This window comes from Anomalospiza imberbis, chromosome 7 (assembly GCF_031753505.1).
Source record: "Anomalospiza imberbis isolate Cuckoo-Finch-1a 21T00152 chromosome 7, ASM3175350v1, whole genome shotgun sequence".
Classification (NCBI taxonomy): Eukaryota; Metazoa; Chordata; class Aves; order Passeriformes; family Viduidae; genus Anomalospiza; species Anomalospiza imberbis.
In genome coordinates, this window is record NC_089687.1 from 33,887,254 (window position 1) to 33,906,585 (window position 19,332).

Here is a 19,332-nt window from a genome sequence, read left to right on the forward strand (position 1 = left end):
GTGCAGGGACAGGGAATGCCCAGGAGGCCACAACACGCAGCTTAGCTTGAGTTTTTCAGACTTGGTAAAATTACTGCAAGTAATTTCTGTGAAATTTCTGTGTGCGTGTTAGATTTAATGTGTAGTGTGCTGTTCACCTTCTCTTTGCCAGGCCTATGACAGCCCCACAGATGAGTCGATGTGACCAAGGCCATAAAGGGACCACAACAGCAAACCACACCATGTCAGCAGGTGTGAACACCAGGTAAGGCTTTTCTTTCTTTTTTCCCTTTCTGAAACTGTTTTGGTTTGGGTTTTTTTCTTTTTTATTTCTGTAAGGTAATATGTTATTGCTCAGAGTGCTTGAGGGAATTGCTCAGGCAGCTTGAGGGAATGCTCTGGGTACTGTATTGTGGGAGAAAACAGTCACATCCAAAGAGCGCATTCCCAGGACTGCATTTCTGATGATACCCAAAATACCCGAGACTAGGATTTCTAGTTTAAAACAATAGAAGACCAGAGTATCAAAATGGAGGACACACATCCTAAATGATTCATTCCCCTTTCTGCCCTCTAGAAGTATATTGCTGAAGCTCACTCATTCTCTGCTTTGCTTCCTGCTTTGCTTCCTGCTGAGTCCAGTGTCAAAGTGACAGTGGGCAGAGCATGCTTGGCCAGCAGAAGGGTCAGGTCCTTCTGGCCTTGTTCTAAGGGGCTGAACACAGTTTGAACAAACTCAAACTGCCTATCAGCTGAGGCTCTCAGAGATGGCACCCCCTCTAGTTTTCTTTTGTTCCCTTTCCCATTTCCTTGTACATTCCCTGTGGTCTCTTTCCATGATCTTTACCTCCACATTGGTCTGGGATTTTTTTTTTTTTTGTAGTTACAGAGAGCACAGGAAGGGTAACTGACAACTTGAGAGAAGTCAGAACGATGCCTGGAAATATTCTTGTCCTTCTTAAAAAACCTCAAAACCTAACAAAACAAAACACCAAAGAACTTCCTCACAGAAGAAGGAAACAAAGAAGGACATGGCATCAGTGAACTGTAATTTTGATCATTGGCCTTAGTGACCATTCCAGTTAGGCTGGTGCAAATTAGACAAGGCCACTGACAATTTACTTGGTCATAGAGGAAGGGATTAATCCACCCACGAGCATTTGGGATTGTAAAGTTTTTTCTTTGCAGCAGGCAGCCCTGCCCTCTCCTAGCCAGACTATGCCTTGGTGTGCTAAAAATTTGAATGTTTGTGCTGACCTGGAAGAGGAATTGTAGCCTAGCAAAAGCTGGGGTAGCTGTTTTTCTGGAGTTTTCCAAGTTATTACTTATCTTTCTTTTTTTTTTTAGTAATTCAAGGGGTTTAGAAATCAATTTCTGCATGGATCATCAAAGGGCTCTTATGTCACTTTATTAATGTGTACACATCTTGGTTGGTAACTCCTGTCATCAGTCTGTTATTGTTAAAATATATTCAGTCGTGGTTAAAACACGACTTTGACTTTTCAATCCCTGATGAGAGAAGCAGATAAACTCCAGACATGACAAACCAGCAGATAAACCAGACATGCTGAAGTCTGAAGTGGACATATGCCATTTACTTCATTTGCAAGATTGTTCAGTCTAAGGAAAATAAGGTGTAATGGAAAGTAGTTCTTTATTATCTGTCTGCTGATTTTGGAGAGCAGTTAATATGTATCTGCTGACAGACAATGTAGACATTCCCAGTGCAGGGTGACTCAGGCATCTTGACTTACATTTCCAGATTTTTCTCATTATCAGACATTCAGCCTCTGATCCAAAATATTTTTGCACTGCTCCAGGTTTCCTGCACTTGTTTCTTCTGTTGTGTTAACATTGCAACAGACATCTGCTAGCAGCAGCAGGAGTCTCATGAGGTTAGAATGATTACTGTTCAAGCCTTGGACATGGTAGCCAAGTGGTGCAGGGTCTATTAATGCTTTCTCAAAAAGAAGTAACAAGAGAAAATGACAATAAAACAAACAAGCAAACAAAAAAAACCCCCACAAACCCACTCTGAGGTATTCTTTTCACTTGGTGAGCTCTGGTTCTATGAAAGAGACTGAGCACTGGGGTGAAAATCAGTGAGAGAAATCACTTGAAAGAGAGCTATGTTTTTTAAGTCTGAACTTTTCCTTTCAGAACAAGGCCAGTAACTCTTGGAAAATGCTTTTTATGGAAGTTGGGAGATAAAGGCAATTCAGTGTGGTCAGAAACTATGTGTAGGCATTGTTCCAGTGACACAAGATGCCATCCTGACCATGGTGCATAAACCTCTGGGCTAGAACAGTGTCACTTTCTTTTAGTGTAAGTTTAGGCACTACTGAGTTGCTGTTTGCAACCTCACTGTTTCTGTTTTCCCAGGTACCCGGAACAGGGAGCCAAACTACACTTTATCAGGTACAGTAAAATTTTATCCCAGTCTCCCCTGATGTGTGATGAAACGTTCCCACACATGGTTGCTGTGACAGGCAGCCTTTTGTCACAGAATGTATCAAAGGATAGTCCATCTAGAAAATATTTACATTTTTAGCAAGACTTGGAAGATTATAACTTCCCTTTTTTTTTTGTTTCTCAATTGCAGATGCAACTACCTTTCTTTCAGTTGCAGAGGAAAGCATCTGTTGCAAAAAGAAGATGAAGAGGTTGTAATCTATCCCAGATGATCTACTGCATATAACACCCTCTGCTGTGTCTTACTTTGTATCCTCCAGGGAGAACCTTCATTTAATGGAGGAGGGCCAGGGACTTCCCCGAGAGGAGCTGGATGAAAGAATTGCCAGAGAGGAGTTCAGGAGACCACGGGAGTCGTTGCTGAATATCTGCACAGAGTTTTACAAGCACTGTGGTCCGAGGCTGAAGATTTTGCAGAATCTGGCTGGTGAGCCCCGAGTGACTTCTTTGGAGCTGCTGGATGTGAAGTCCCACATGAGGTATTCCCCAGGCATTCTGCTTTTACTTGTTCATTTCAGGGGGATTCCTTTCTTTTAGCTTTTAGCCTTTTCTTTTTCATACTAACAGATGGAATCACCTCTTGGTTGTGTAGCTGTGTGTTCTATCTCAAACATGCAGAGGCTGTTTTGGATGTTCCTTAGATAATACTGATGGTTTCTTAAGCTTCCCTCTGGTCTCATTGTGACCCCCATCTGAAACAGCTCCCTCTGATGTCTCAGGACAAGATAAGTCTGTCTCTGCAGGGCAAGGGCTGGGGAAGCTTCCTACCTGGTTGAATACAACCTTCATCCTCTCCGGTTGCACTGTGCATCGAAGCCAGCAGCTTGCAAGCAAGAAAGGCAGAACAACCACTTTCTAAGTGCCTGAAATACAGGCAAGGATGGGACAGAGGGCATTTACAGGCCCAGCACCTCAGCACGATGCAGCAGATGCACAAGTCTTTTCCTGGAGTGCTGCACTGAGTCCAGCTCACGGGTTGGATGCTCACTGCAGGCAGTTTCATATGGTGCTGACCTGGAAGAAGTTGGGGGTAGGGCCTCCTAGCACTTTGGACCTGATTCTCTGAGTTTGCACTTCATGGTAAACACAACATAAATGCTACTGAGAAGCAATAACTGGGGCAAGAGGGAACAGATCTGATTGTTTTTTCAGTTTTTCATTTACACTAGCAGCTGGCAAATACTGCTCTCTTTTCAAGAGAGAAGGTCTCTCATGGTCAGAGGTTACAGCAGTAAAGCTGACACTGATTTACAGCAGATAATGAGTTATGCTCTGATTCCTTTAAGTCTCCTGGAAAGTGCTAGAAATAGCTGCTTTGTCAGGGTTGTAACCTAAAATGCTTAATCATAGGTATCTCTAAATAAAAGCAACATATCTTGATCCTTACATAAATTCATAAGCATCGGTGACATGACTGACAGGATTTAACCACTGTAGGACAAACATGGCTCTACATGGAGAGCAGATTTATCAGAATGTGATGTGACAGTCACGGTCTTGGGAGGCTGACAGGTGCCATTTCAGAGGCTCCAGAAAACAGGATAATGTGCTAGTCACTTCAGACAGGATTTATCTCACCCAGTTTTAGCCATTTAAAAGTCAAATGTTTAGTCTGCAAAAGTCATAAAGATCTTTTTACACCCAATGAAAAGGAAGATGCACATCCAACTGTTTATCCCAGTATTTCAGGAAGATAAAAATTTCCCAGGTTGCTTATTTCTGCTAGGAAGGAGCTAGCAGATTAATTGAGATTGATGTTTCAAATTGGATGAAATGGATCTCACACTTTATAATGCATAAAGAAGTTTTTATATATCATTACATGGAACTGGTATTGTATTGCTGGCAAGAAGCTTAATTATATGATAATTTAAATTTCACAGCATTTAAGAAAGCAGACCTACTTCATAGTAGGACAAAGTAGTTTAAAAAAAGGAATAATAAAGAAATACTGGTTAAAAACCCAATTTTATACCACTTTTGGTTAATCTGAGGAACTTGTTGCCCTTGATATTACTAGGCAGATTATAAAGAGAATAGAAATATGTTCCATTAGTTAGATGCATTTCAGACAAAGCCCCCACAATATGGATAGGATTGTACTGTAATCATCCAATACAAAGTCTGTTGATGTTTCATGTTTTATTTCTGGTCTTTGCTTACCACAAATATCCAAGTATTTCAGTAGATTTTCATCAAACTGCAAGTGTAAGTCAAATACTGCCATGATATTCCCCAGTCAATAGAAAAAAAAAGATGCCATTGGCAAGGCCATCTGGGATAGTGGAAAAAGCAACAGCAACACAATCTGTAGAGGTGTTAGGAGAAACAAATAAAAACTGCAGGGAGCAATCCTACAAAGGACATATTGTCTTAACCTATGGACACCTTATTTTTAAAATTTAACACCTGAAAATTGCGCAGTGATACTTCCTAAAGGGATAATGCTGAAAAACAAGCACAGAACAAAACCAAATCACTCATTAACTGACAAACAGATGATGTCAGGCCTGTGTTTCACAGCCATTTGAAATATTGTAGTCTAACTGCCAGGAAAGGTACTTTGATTTTAACTACACAAATCTGTGATTCCTGATGTTCCCTTGGTGCATTTAATGTCAATGTAAAAGTAATATTTAGACTATTCATGCATTCTTAAATATAAACAGTGATTCCAGCAAAGCAGTCTTAAAAGACCAGAACTGTGGTATCAGATCTAAGAGTTTACATAGCAGTACATTTGACTTTTGCACCATTTTCTTTTTACTAGGCTCCTGAATATTTATATGCTAGCTCATTGGCACATGTGTAGAAATGTTGGAAGCCTGGATGCTGAGAATTTTAGACTTTCTGTGCTGACAGGCACTGACCCCCAAAAGTACACTGCATTTGACCTGAGGCCATAGAGAAGGCTTCCAAAATTGAATGATAGAACTGGGATTATGGGTTTGTAGTTTGAATAGAAGTGTGCAATATCACATGGTGGAAAACTTAAGAGTTTAAGGGTTTAGAATATAGTAATAGATATAAAGCAAGATGGAGGTTTTGGGATGGAGGTTGGTCCTCCTTCTTCACCTTCTTCTTCTTTACCTTCTACTTCTTCACCTTCTTCACCCTCTTCTTTCTAGGTTTGGGTGGTTTTGTGTAACTGGATAAAAAAGTCCGCGTTGCAGGCTGTGGATGTTGGTTATTGGGTTAAAAGTAAAAATAATTTAGGTGTCATTTCTTAATTGGACCGTTTATCCCTAAAAGGCCTTGTAGAGAAAGAGATAGGGCTCCATTTATACTTTGTTAGAGAGAAGTACTGTAGAACTCACAGTTTGTGAGACTGTAACATAGATAAGGACTAATAAACATCTGAGTCCAAACAAGAAATGCCATCTTGCAATTTAATCCCGACCTTGGCAAAAAAGAAGCAAAAGAACTGCCACAGAAATGTGGGTTGTATTTATTTTTCTCCCAATGCCCCGTGGTTTCAGGCTGGCAGAAATTGCACACTCCCTGCTGAAGCTGGCTCCTTACGACACGCAGACGATGGAGAGCCGCGGTCTCCGGCGCTACATCATGGAGATGCTGCCCATCACCGACTGGACAGCCGAGGCGGTGAGACCTGCCCTGATCCTCATCTTAAAGAGATTGGATCGTATGTTCAATAAAATTCACAAGATGCCCACTCTGAGGTGAGCAGGTACTCTGGAAACCCTCTGGGGTCCGTTTCTGATGTTGCAAGCCTTGAAGTGTGGGTACGTCATCTACTGTCATGTTGCAGTGAGCCTTTACAGCATACCACAAAATTACAGGTGTTTTTATCTCTGTAAGTGTTGTTTATGTTGATGTTTTTGTTGTGTCTTCTGGTAGCAGCATGGTTATTAAGAACTAAAGAGAGAGAACTTCCAGAAACGTCAGTTTTCTTTCCCGAAAAGAAGTCTTCAGATTTTTTTCCATCTTATTGTCCTTTTAATTAACATCTGCTGTGAGTTTTTTAATGGAAAGTTAAACTGTAGTAAGAGTATTTCTAGCATGGCAATACTGTTTCTCCTCTGTAAAAACAAAAATAGGAGCTATTCTGATTGCAGTAGATTCTGATTGCTCCCTAGTAAAAGGCAAAGAACTGCATCAACTGCTTCAGGTCCATGCCTAGTGGAAGGCTGGTAGATCATACAGTGGCATTATGGTATGTACAGGCTCTGGCAACTTCAAGAAGTATTGACTGTGAAGCATCCCTGATTGGAGGCAGTGGTACAAATCCAGTCTGGGTGGTATAAAATCACTCAGAACTGTGAATTTTCCAGTGACCTGAGTAACAAGAGGCATTGGTCTTGGTCACCCTCATGGGCATATGTCCTCAACTGCTTAAATGGCACTTCATTGGCAGTCTCAGCTGAGAAGCCAAATCATGTTAGAGAACATCAGAATTATGTCCCAGTAGAAATCAAAGATGGAGCAATAACAGGGAGGTGATATCTTCTTTCTGGCATCACTATCCTTTTCTTTGGCTAACCTGCTTCAAGAAACTCCACCCTTGTAGGGAATTCAGAGGCAGAAATGTTGGTGCTTCTCTCTCCTGTTGGTTTGATTCTTTGCCATGTCCTGCCTGTTTCTCATTCATTCCTTCTTTCCCTCCTCATACTTTCTTCTGCCTCAAAGGCAGATAGGGATTTCTGTTCCTGAAGATCTTTCTTCCTTATTTAAGTTGAATGGATGTCCATAAATTAAAATTCCTTTCATATTCTCTCTTTCTCTGGCTGTACTTAGGCTTGGTTTAAATTACTCTTTTGTCCACAAAAGGACAGCAAAGCCACTGGACCAAATGCAGCAACTAGATTTGAGCATCACTGAGTCAAGCAGTCTCTTTGAGATGGGTCTGGGTGCAAGAGCCCAGGAATGATCCCTTGGGGTACTCATGATCAGAATCTTATACGCTGCCTCCAGTGGGCGTCCCACTCCAAACCCAGTGTCTGCTGAAATCAGTGGATGTGTAAGAACAAGTACAAGAACAAACCACTATTCTGGGGATTTAGTTACAGTGGATGCACAAAGGTGAGATTTATGGAGAATTTATGGAGATTGGTCTGGAGAAGAGTTTGCATAGCGAACACTTGATTCGCCATGTGGCTCTGAGAAGTCACCTGAAGAGCTTGACTGGGGTATTGTTTAAGGCTTGAGCTAACAAGCTATGCCAGCCTTTTGTCTTTCTGTCCCAGTAAATGCCGTCAGATGCTGGCTTGTGAACTACAATGACTGCAGAGAGTCAGGCCCTGAGATGAAGCGTGTGAACCACTTTGATGTTGACCTGTGCTCTGTCTGCTTACGATTAGGAAGGGAAATCCTTTCAGCATCTGACATAATCCCTAAATTTTGTTTTGGTGAAAAAAGCAAAGTGTCAGGGAAGAAAGGATCCTGGAATGAAGGACTTTGGTGCTGATGGGGAGTGAATCATTCCTCCTGCACAAGGTGGAGATGAAGATTATACAGCTGGGCCAGTTTACGTTTAGGGCAGTGCGGGTCTGAGAGTGACACTGGTGGAGCAGCCAGAGGAGCTGCAGAGGAGCTCACAGAGGGCACTCAGGCTGATGGGGTTTGTCCATGCCAGCGGGAACATCCACGAGCCACACGAGATGGAGGGCGATGGTCTGGGCACAGCAGACCTTTGCCCACGCAGGCACACCTGAGGCCACTGTGTTGCCTCCCTCTTCAGTGGCAGGGAAGCATCAGGGAGTGAAATGCAGCTCCTGCACCGCTGCTGCTGAGGGGGTTGTGTCAGCAGCCCAGCCTGCTCTGCCGCGTCTCTCGTCTCTCAATCGAACACCCGGTGTGCTCTGTGGCTCTGTGCCTTCCCGGGCCGCGTGGGTAAAGCGTTCTCCTGTCGCGCACTCCGTGCTGCTCCCGGACATCGTGGCTGTGTGACACGTCTCCTCTGTGGGCGTCACTGTGTGTCGGTCACCGTGTCTGGGCGTCTGGTGGGGGGCAGGAGCCCGCGGCTAACGGCACCTACTGTTGTATTGCAGGCGCCAGGTTGAGTGGGAGCCTGCCAGCAGTTTGATTGAAGGGGTTTGTTTGACACTTCAGAGGCAGCCTATCATATCCTTCCTGCCTCACCTTAGGTCTCTGATCAATGTCTGTGTCAATCTGGTGAGTAGCCGAGCGGCAACCCAATGAACCTTTGCTAAACCTTCCCCTGCTGTTGGTTTCTCTGGACTGAAGATGACAGTTTATTCCCATTCCTGTCATTTTACCTGTCCCCTTTACCCCTCACAAGGGGACTCTGCAGGTGACGCTAGAGACAGGAAGGTTCATTTTTGAAGTGGTGCATGGGGAGATACAGTGACCGACAGCAGCGGTCAAGCGATTTATTTTCCATCACTTCCCACGCACCACTTTGAAGATCCACCTTTGCCAGACTGAGCTGAGAGCTGAGGGCTGCAAGTTGGAGAGTGGGGTGGTGGAGACTGCACACACCTGGTAGAGACGGGGAGAGGGTGGCACTGGGGATACCTACCATCCCCAGTGGGGAAGGGCCCTGATTACTCTGTCAGAGGCCAGCAGCTGCTGGATAGTTAGAAGGGTTTACAAGGTGAATTGGCTCCACTGTCTGTAATGTCTCTGGCTTGATCTAGTACAGGTTTTTGCACTGTACAATATTCAGATCCCTCTCTTAGTAAAGTTTATGCTCCTAAGAGTGTTGCAAGAGACAAGTGATATGGAGAGAGTCTGCCTCGTCTTTCAGTGGTAGACCACGGCGTTTCTGCAGCTGTTAGACTGGGGACAAGCCCCCACTTTGATGTCCGTGTAACTCCAGCCACTTGGGCAAACAAGCATGCTTTCATTCCATATGCAAAAATATAAATTAAGGGGGAAAGGCTGAACTAGAATTTTACTGTTATTGGGTTTTATAACATTTTCTCCTTAGAGCATAAATGTTATAACCTTATCTTGCAGCTTACAAAAAACGTTTCAGGGTTCACCAGTGCTCTGAGGGCCTTTAAAAACAACGATCATTAGCTAAAATGCAATGTCAGGTTTTGCCAGGTTCCTGTCCTTCAAGTCAATTTGGCACTCGTTGCTGCAAGGGCGGCAGGGAAGCTCCAACCTGTCAGAGACCATAAGACGTCTTCCTTGTCCAAGCAGAGGTAGCAGCTACCTGGCACTAATGCAAATCTGGGCCCTCAGATTACTTAAGAGTTGTTACATGGGGAGGTTGCTACACAGCTAGCTCAAGCAGGAGTTTGGAATGGCCTTGCAGTTTGTCAAGCAGGCATGGCAGATTGAATCACCCCAGTGAGCTCTCCAAGGGGCCCACAGTAAGAATTAGCCAGTGCTCTAAAAATAGCAGAAAGCTCTGCAGTGCTGAAGTGCAGTCATTGTGCTTATGTTCTGCTGCCTGAGAACACCAGGGAGAGCTACCAGGAACACATACTTACTGCTGCAAGTATTTTACCTTATTGCACTGTGAGCTGTGGGAGCACTGACTGCATGGTGTATCGTGTGTAGACCATGAAGCCCAAAAATCAATCACCCAGGAAGGTGGGGAAATATTTCAATGATAATCCATAGTGATGTAAAGAAGGGGCTCTGACACACTTCCTTCCAAATCGTCCTTTGGTTTTCTGGCAAAAAACTGGTTACTGCCTTTTTCCCGAGGCTGAATTTGGAAAAGAAGCATGCATTCATCTCCCATAAGCTTAGGTGTCTGCCAGGTACCTTCTCCCTGTTCCTGTCATCTACATGTGCCTGGTCATGGTGAGAAACAGGCATATGCAGGCCTGTGATTCAATTGCTCCTGAGGGACACATCCCAAACAGTACAAATAACTCTTCCCTAGAAGTGCTGTTTCCCTGTGGTGAATATTCAAGGAGTTCCAGACAACCAGGGCACATGCAGGTGACTCTGCTTCAGGCATCTGGGGTCAGTCAGCTGAGAGGAATCGTGCTTAGAGTTCTCCAAAACAGGCTGTGTTTGAGAGGAATCTGAACATTGTACAAAACCTGGCTTGGGTCAGACTTAGGACATTATTTTTCAAGCAAGGCAAGGGAAAAGATGTCCACTTTCAATGCAGACTTTTTGCTTTGATGACAGATTTTTATTTGTTACAGTTGTCAAATGACATATCCTCCAACTCTAGCTGTTCCACCAGTCCAGTGCTGGTCATTCAGGGCTGGTACTGGGTACATTTATAAATGTACCGGGTTCCCTGTGCACTCCTCCCATCCATGCTGGTTTCCCTCTTTTCCCCTCCCCTTCCCTGCTAGAACACCGTCTCCTCACTGGCCCCAGCTCCTGCAAGGACCACTGGGGGGGCTGGTTCTACTAGATCCACCCCAACTCAGTGCTCAATGAAAGGCACCTCCATTTCACTGACGTTGGAGGATATGGCATGGATGAAACTGTAAGTAGCCAGTTGTGGTGATGTGCTCTGTTTGTATTGCAGGTGATGGGAGTGGTAGGACCCTCCAGTGTGGCTGACGGATTACCCCTTCTTCATCTCAGCCCTTATCTCTCGCCACCTCTGCCCTTCAGCACAGCTGTTGTCCGGCTTGTAGCATTGCAGATACAGGTGTGTCTGCCCTGGCCCACGGCCAGGCCTTTAGAGCTTCTGGTTGAGACACCAACTCATCAGTGCTCTGTTTTCTTTCTGCAAAAGCTGGGCAAAAACTGTGGAACGTGCAACAAAAATTAAGGAGAAGCGACATGTAAATTCTCCCTTCTTTCTGAAGGCTTGAACTGAGCTCAGAACTCATCTGTTGGGGCCAAGTCCACAGCAAGCATCCATCAGCTTAACGCTGCCATTGAAGTCCAGGGAGTTTGGCTGATGGATGCTGTGTAAGGCTCTGACAAGCAGGTCAGGATTCTCTGCAGGATCTAACGAGTTAGCGTAAGGCTTCTGCCACAGGAGGACGGGCCCTGGCTTGGGATACATCCACGCAACCCTTTGTGTCTTCCTGTTGGGACCCTGTGTGTAATTGAGAGTGGAGTTTGTGCTCTTCTGCTCTTACCTGAGCTGGTCACACAGCGTGCCAGCACAAAAAGCAGGGCAACTTGGCTTTTCAGCTGCTGACGCAATGGTATCCTTGTTGCCAGAATTAAAAAAAAAAAAGTTCCAGACTTTTTGGAGAATTTCACCACTATTCCTTTCTCATAGCAGTACTATAACTTTTTACAGAGTCTTTCTGCCTCAGTGTCCCTTTCCTTCCCCATTGGCATGAAATTAGTCTGAATGGTGACCAAAGAAGTGACAAATTTCCTTATCTAGCTCCAACTTGCATTTTAAAATATGCATTGGTACATTCAGTTGAATACTTAGGCAGGTATTTGTGAGCAGTAGGGTGGCTTGGGAAGGAAGGCTTACAGGAACCAACACACAAAGCTGTCCCTCAGAGCATGAGGTACAAAAGGACTTTTTGGTACAAACTGACACAGAAAGAGAACAGATTTCTTCCAGCTCTGAGATAATGGTTCTTTAATCAAAACAAATGAAAACAAAAGGCTACTTTCACCTACTGTGAAATATTATCTACTAAAAAAACCAAAATAGATACCAAATTAATATTTTTTTTTAATTATGGGGAACATTTATTATGCTCTTTTCCCTGTTCACTTGTTTGTGGGCTTAAATGTAATGAAAACCGAGCATGTCAGGAAAAACACGAGTCATAATTCCCAACACTTCCAGCAGAATACAAAACAGAACTACTTCATACCCCATCAGAAAACATCTCCTAGAATTTCTCAGCCTAGGCCTGCAAGCGTGAGGAGTTGAGAGGTTCAGTTGCATTTCACAGCTAAGTCTGTAGCAACTGGGATGTTGTAAATGAGCAAAGGTTCTAGTGGCAGCTGTTTGACTTACATCCTCTAAAAGAAGGTGAAAGACCTTTCAATTTAAGCTTGACTATGTGTCAAGAAGTAAACATGCATTTTTGTTTGTTTTTCAGGAGTTCATTCTTTGTGTTAGGGAGGATGAAAAGGCAGCACAAAGTGAGGCAGAACAAAAATACGTTTTGGGAATAGCCTCCATGTTCGGACAGGAGAATATTTCGATAATGTCATTTGTGCAGTTTCTCTGTTCCTTTTTTTTATTCTCTCTGTCAGATCCTGATACTACTCACAGCAGCGCAGAGCTCAGCACTAACACTCAGCTGACTCCTGTGGGATACATCTGATTTTGTTAATGATAATTAGGAGTTAGGAGTGTGGGCTGCTTACGTTTGGCTCGTGACACGAGCAGGTGAACCCTGTGTTACTCTGGAATTCCCTTTACTCCTGACTAAGTGGTCTGAGGGCATCTCATTCAATCAGGTCAGCAGTGCTGGTGCTGTGCTGTGTGAACAGGGTGGCCGGGGGGTCGTCATTCCCGGCAGTGACTTGTGTGCGTGATCTGCTGATGAAATCGTTTAATCCTTTTTTATTATTACTGCACAGGCTTTGAAAGAAGATTTCCCCCTAAGCCATGTCGTCTCCCCATTCACCAATCAGGAAAGAAGGGAAGGAATGCTTTTAAACCTACTGATTCCATTTGTGCTCACAGTAGGATCTGGAAGCAAAGGTCTGACTAATTTAACAAAAAGAATTTTTGTTCCCCTTTTCTGACAACTGATGTTTGCACTTTCCCTGCTCTCTGTATTTTATTTTAATTTTTATTTTTAAATTTGGTTTCTGTCACCGGTGGTATGTCAGCTAAGTGCCCTTTGGGTCTGAGACTGAAAAGAGCCCTATTGAGATTAGTTATTATTTCTTCTCTTTATTTCAGCTGTGCCTTGGTTCTTGAGTCAGGTCTTACACAGACGTGCTCTGCTTTTGAAACTGGAGTGCAGGGCAAGACAAATCTGTTGTAGCAGAAGTCACAGAGGGGAGCAAAGATCACAGAAATTGCGTGCCCCTGTGGATCACAGTTTGCTCAATCCATGCCACTTGTCTTGCACAAGTCCTGCTCCTTGCTTTCTGCTATAGAGGGTCTTCTCTGGTAAATCCCTAAATGAAAGCAAAGAGTAAAGGGAGAGGGGAATGCCAAATGGAAATGAAATCACTGGATGGGACATTTCTTTGTGCTGTGTAGCTCCGTGTTTGTGTGTGTTTGTGTTGGTGCTAAAATAAACTTTGCCTTCGCTTGCAGGAGGAGAAGCAGCATAACGAGGTGTGGGGGACGGAGTTTTGGCTTAGGGGACATTTGAGATGCACCCCATTTTGGAGCTGAGCAGGGTCTGGATCTTTTGAGTGTCTGTGATGGGATGTAGCCTGATCTTTCTCTCTCTTTCCCCTCCCAATGCATCTCAGACAGCCCCTGGCTGGAGCAGCCTGAGGTCCTGCTGCTGCTCCAGACTGTTATCAATATCCTCCTGCCACCTCGCATCATCAGCACTTCCCGCAGCAAGAATTTCATGCTGGAGAGCTCCCCTGCCCACTGCTCCACCCCGGGGGATGCAGGGAAGGACCTGCGCCGGGAGGGGCTTGCAGAATCCACCAGCCAGGCTGCCTACCTGGGTGAGTGATGGCTCCTGCTGACCACTGGGAAGAGACAGAGTTAAGGTGGAGTGCTCAAGGCTGTAGAGAGCACCAAAGAAAACCATCTCAGGCGGGAGCTAACTGACCTCTTTAGAGCTGCTTTAGGCCTTGTCCTGAGCAGGGGGCCAGGCCAGAGCGTGAAGTCAGGAATATCTCTGGAGTACATGGCAACGTGAGCGGTGTCTGCACCGCAGCTGGAGGAGGAGGAGCAGCACAGGTAGAAGTCGCTCAGTTTTCATACTGCCAGACCACAGCAGAAGCCACAAAGGCGAGTCAGACTTTGCCCCTGACATCACAGCCCCACTGGCCCTTGGCCATCTAGGGCGAGAGGTGCTGTAGCCTGTCTGGCTGCTGGCCCCACACACGTTCCTTACTGACTGGTGTGCCCTCTGCTTGCTGTAGGGTGGTGCAAGATAGTCCTGTATTATCCCACATCTGACCCACAGGTGAAAGGACAGAAAAAATGACTAAATTGGGGATGCAGCATCACTGAGGGCAGTCAGGCCTATACAGGGACAGTTTAGTCTAAAGTAGCCCTTCAGAAACAGCTTCTCTGTTTCTGATTTTGTGAGGGCATTTATCCGAAGATTTATATTCGGGTTTTTGTTAACCCGTATGTGGGGAATGGAGTAAATCTGATCAAAAATTGGCAGTTCACCACTGATTTAGCCCCCCCACCCAAACAAACCAGGATACAGATGTCTAATGGCTGAGAAGTCTTGGCCATCCCATTAAGAAAAATGGAGTAGTCAACTTTCCCCCAACAACTCACAGGCCTTGCTGTTTTTTCCAGACCAGGGGAGTATGGAAAGGGGGAGATTCCTTATCTCTCCTGTGAGCCTAGTGTTAATCACTGCCCACTTTAATGCAGAACATTGTTTTGAACTTTGCTCCTGTTCATCCCCATTTGTAATGCCATGCTCTTGCTCTTGTGAATTACTGCCCTTGGTTTACTGGAACATATTTGTATTTAAATTGCAGTGTGGCCGTGACTCATGCGGCTGCTCCGCTAGAAAGGTTCTTGTCATCACCCTATAAATCATCTCCAGATTATTGTGCTCACTGGGTCACTCCTTGTGTGGATATGCTTGGTCAAGATTTTTGAGGTTGTCTGATCAGCCAGGGTTGTAGTCCTCATCTGAGCTGCTCTCAAAATATCTGATTCGGAGAAGACAAAATAACTCTGCAGGGAAGGGAGAGGGAACACCAGAGCAAGAAAATACAGAGGAATTTAAGTATGAAGTAGAAAAATTTCTCTTTAAACGGGACTGCCAGTCCTGATCCTGAGGCCTTTTTACTACTAGAAGGCTGTCTGCTCCTTCCCTGCCATGTTTGGAGAGTGATAGAAAAGCCAGTTGTGACTCTGAGGTGTGTGGGCGTGCACATACATGCAAAGCGTGCCTGTGTAGGTTTGTGCTCAATGTGGCCTCCCTGTCCTTCCCCCAGTGCTCGTGAGGGGCACTGGTGACATCTCTGACTGCCCTTTTGCTGGTGTGTGTTCCCCTGTAGCCCTGAAGGTGATCCTTGTTTGCTTTGAACGCCAACTGGACAGCCAGTGGTACTGGCTGAGCCTGCAAGTCAAAGAGATGGCCCTGCGGAAGGTGGGAGGGCTGGCCCTGTGGGATTTCCTCGACTTTATCGTGCGAACACGGATCCCTATCTTTGTGCTCCTTCGGCCTTTCATCCAGTGCAAGGTAACAGTTGCTTTGGCTCCTGATGTATCACTCTCTGAAAGCAAGATAGCCCTTGTTCCCCAGCTGAGAACAGAGGAACAGCACTGCTGGAAGAACTACATGTAGTGAGTGACCTTTCAGAAGTTAGTAGGCCTAAGAACCCTTTGAAATGAAATCACAGAGCTTTTTCCTAGCCAAAACTAAAGTGTGTACCAGTCATCCAGGAGCTCTGATGCATGGAGTACAGCTAGTCTTAGTTCCTCTGGAGGGGGAAGTGCATGTGGACTTAATTCTACAATGAAGACATTCAGAGGCACTTGGAAGGAGTGTGAATGTGCTGAACCTGGGAGGGTGTTGGCAGAAATCTTCTAGAAATCTCTCTTCTGCACAGAGGTGGGCAATACAGCTAACAGCCAGGAGGGACCACTCCCCTTTCCATCTCTTGGATGAAGGTTCTGACAGGGCTTTTGTGGATGAACTGGCAGCTGCTAGGCTAAGGCACCTGGGGTTTAGGTTAATCACAGCTCCTTGCTGGTTACCAGGTAGACTAGCACATGGTCCTCTACCTTATTTTGCCTGCCTTGTCTCTCAGACAGACTAAATCATCATGGAGGAAGAAGCTGTCTCATGATGGGATCATGAGTTTAGCATAAGGGAGCCCTTCATGTACCCTGTGCTACTGAGGTTTTGATCTCTGTTCAGTCAAATATAAGATTGTCCCTGAAAGACAGGTGGAAACCTCACAGATGGAGCCAAAACCTCTTGACTACAAAGCCTGCTGGCTGCAGGGTCATGCTAGTCTGGAGACTACTCCCAGTTTCCTGGGCACCATCTCCCTGCAATGCTAACGCATCCCAATTTTGCAGCTGCTGGCCCAGCCAGCTGAGAACCACGAGGAGCTGACTGCCCGTCAGCACATCTCGGACCAGCTGGAGAGGCGCTTCATCCCGCGCCCGCTCTGCAAGAGCTCCCTCATCGCCGAGTTCAACAGCGAGCTGAAGATCCTGAAGGAGGCCGTGCACAGCGGCTCCGGTAAGGAAGGCAGGAGAGCTGAGGGCCCTCAGCCCAGGCCGGACAGCTGCTTGCTCCGCAGGAACTTGTGAGGCAGACCTGGCCTCTGCCTAAAACGGGAATGGGGTAATCCACACACACCCTGCCAGCCTGCCCCCCGAGCTTATGCCCAGCCTTGCCACTGAACAGCCAACACAAGTCCAGGTTAGTTGTGAAATGCACCTGTGTTTACACCAAGTCTGAGTTCCTGTTCCAGTCCCAGCTGGCTTGTGCAGCCCCAGTGCAGTGGGCCCCTCCACGCCACTGTAAAGCCAAAGCTCCTTGTGCAGAAAGATCTGGCTGTTCAGCAGCAGCAGATCTTCCTCCTCCTTCCTCCTTGTCTCTTTGATTTTTCTCTAGTTTGACATCCAGATCGGCATCCCTGAGCTGATGGGGCCCTTCAGAATTCTCTCCTGCACAAGGGGAGACTTCTCCAGTGACGGCCACCCCTGTTGCCACGAGATGGCAGCCGCTGCTCACACATGGCAAGCGGTTTATGTGTTTTGTTCTTAGGAAAACAAATTCACAAGGAGATGCTTCAGTCTTTTTTCCGTGGCCATAAATTGCCTAAGTTTCTAAATGTTGAAGATGATATGTAAAATACAGGTTGTGAAAATCAGGCTGCATAAGTCAAACAGAGATTTTGGAAAGGTGAGGTGAGCAAGGCAGCTGCTAGTGTTTTATCACCTCTGCCACCCCTGTTACAGTATCACAGAATCAGTAAGGTTGGAGAAGACCTCTGAGATCATCAAGTTCAACCTTTGACTGATCACCACCTTGTCAACTAGACCATGGCACCAAGTCCAAAGTCCAGTTATTTCCTGAACACCTCCAGGGGTGGTGACTCCACCACTGCCCTGGGCAACCCATTCTAATACTTAGCAACCCTTTCCGTGAAGAAATTGCTCCTGTCCAGCCTGAGCCTCCCCTGGTGCAGCCTGAGGCCATTTCCTCTTGTCCTGTCGCTCCACCCTCCTGTCAGGAATTTGTAGAGGGTGAGAAGGTCCCCCTGCCCAACTAGTCCAGGCAGAGCGAGGTGCCCGACATGACAGGAATGCTTGGCTTGCTGTTGATCTCCAGTGCCACCAGTGACTTGGCTTTGGTTTTCCCCCTCTTGCGCAGCTTACCAAGGGAAGACATCTGTCAGCACTGTGGGCACCTCCACGTCTGCCTACCGCCTGAGCCTGGCCACCATGTCCCGCTCCAACACGGGCACGGGCACGGTGTGGGAGCAGGACAGCGAGCCGTCCCAGCAGGCCTCGCAGGACACGCTGAGCCGCACTGATGAGGAGGATGAAGAAAGTATGTGGCCAGATACGAAGCCCCGAACACTGAAAATGTTTTCTTGATGCCCAGAGGCCGTCTGGGAGGGGAGCACAGCTGCTCCTGTCCCAGTGTGAATAAAAGGCCCACAGGAGCATGAGGTTGAGCAGCTGGTACATGGTGTTAAAGTTTGGGTTGTAAAATACCTCTTCATTGCCTTCTGAGCTGTGGCAGGGCAAAGGGGAGGGCACACGGAGGTTTTTAGTGCCCGAGACCCAGGATGATGTGCGGTCACTACAGTACTAACAAGGCATTTGGCAGCCAGGCCTCTCTTTGGCCATCATGACAGTGGGCAGGGGCTCTGTAGTTAGGATCCTATTCCTGCAGGATCCCCAAAAGCATCAAACAGAAGGAGTGAAAATGGGGGGCTCAAAAGAAAGGCCCACGCAGTTACAGCAGAAGTTCCTTTTGGGAAAGAGCAGTTAGCCTGAAACTTTGCAGGTTCAGCCCAACTTCATTTCAGCTGAGTTCACCACTACACTTTGTACAATCCACCCAGAGCTGTACTGCTTATACATTGTTCAGATATTTACTCACTGTGGCAAAATAAGGTTTCAGCCTCAGATTAACTCTGAGCCACTCTGTGGAACAGTAAGTGCCATCTTCCTGTCTGAACTGTGGCATTATTTCCTCAGCCCTGCCTTGGATAAACACTGCTGTAAAACATTTCAGTACACATCAGAATTGAAAAACATCAGAATTGAAAAAAAAGTCAAAAAGAGGAGAGAAAATGACACAACCAACCCCTTTGTCTTCTTTACTTGTAATTAACAATTTGCTGTGGCAAAAACCAAAATAAACTAATTTCTTTCTGGATACTTGAGAAAATTTGAAACAACACTGAAAATTTTAACCAGTCCTGATTGCAATCCATCTGTCTGCATAGTTCTCTTGCAGTATGATGTAATTGAGTCAATTTATCCAAATTTTGGTGACATTTTAAAATGCATGTCCTGAAGTGTGTTGAAGGTTGACAGTTCTGCATTTTGCTGTCAGGTATTTTGGCTTTTTTGTCACAGTGCTTTGTGAGATCATAGCAGCAGTTTATTTCACAGTAGGAAAACGTCCAGTTAATACTTTTATGCTGGAAACACTGCATATTAACATGTAATTCTATTAATCACAGGAATTGATCCCTAGTGGAAGCTGAATTCTGCAAACATGTTTTCCTGAGAGCCATTTAAGCTGAAAGAATACATAAATCTCTGCCCCATGTTTGTCAGGTTCCTCATCCTGCAGGGGTTTATGAGTATGTCTTTCTGCACACTGGCTGTAAAATCTAATAGAATATTCCAATTTGCAGGCTTGAGCTCTTGGTAAGTGAATGCTGGGTACTCCT

General features: G+C 45.6%; 1 protein-coding gene across 14 annotated transcripts in view; it reads left to right on the plus strand.

Annotated features, from left to right (window-relative positions):
- The window catches only part of UNC80 (unc-80 homolog, NALCN channel complex subunit), a 124,795-nt gene that overhangs the window by 91,327 nt on the left and 14,136 nt on the right, over positions 1-19,332 (plus strand). For all 14 annotated transcript variants that reach the window (XM_068196445.1, XM_068196450.1, XM_068196446.1 and 11 more), the window contains 11 exons: positions 152-244; positions 2,362-2,397; positions 2,712-2,930; positions 5,931-6,131; positions 8,460-8,583; positions 10,880-11,005; positions 12,868-12,991; positions 13,720-13,926; positions 15,457-15,641; positions 16,487-16,652; positions 17,793-17,972. In XM_068196445.1, coding sequence (XP_068052546.1) covers positions 152-244; positions 2,362-2,397; positions 2,712-2,930; positions 5,931-6,131; positions 8,460-8,583; positions 10,880-11,005; positions 12,868-12,991; positions 13,720-13,926; positions 15,457-15,641; positions 16,487-16,652; positions 17,793-17,972 — 1,661 coding nt within the window. The remainder of the gene's footprint in view (positions 1-151; positions 245-2,361; positions 2,398-2,711; positions 2,931-5,930; positions 6,132-8,459; positions 8,584-10,879; positions 11,006-12,867; positions 12,992-13,719; positions 13,927-15,456; positions 15,642-16,486; positions 16,653-17,792; positions 17,973-19,332) is intronic.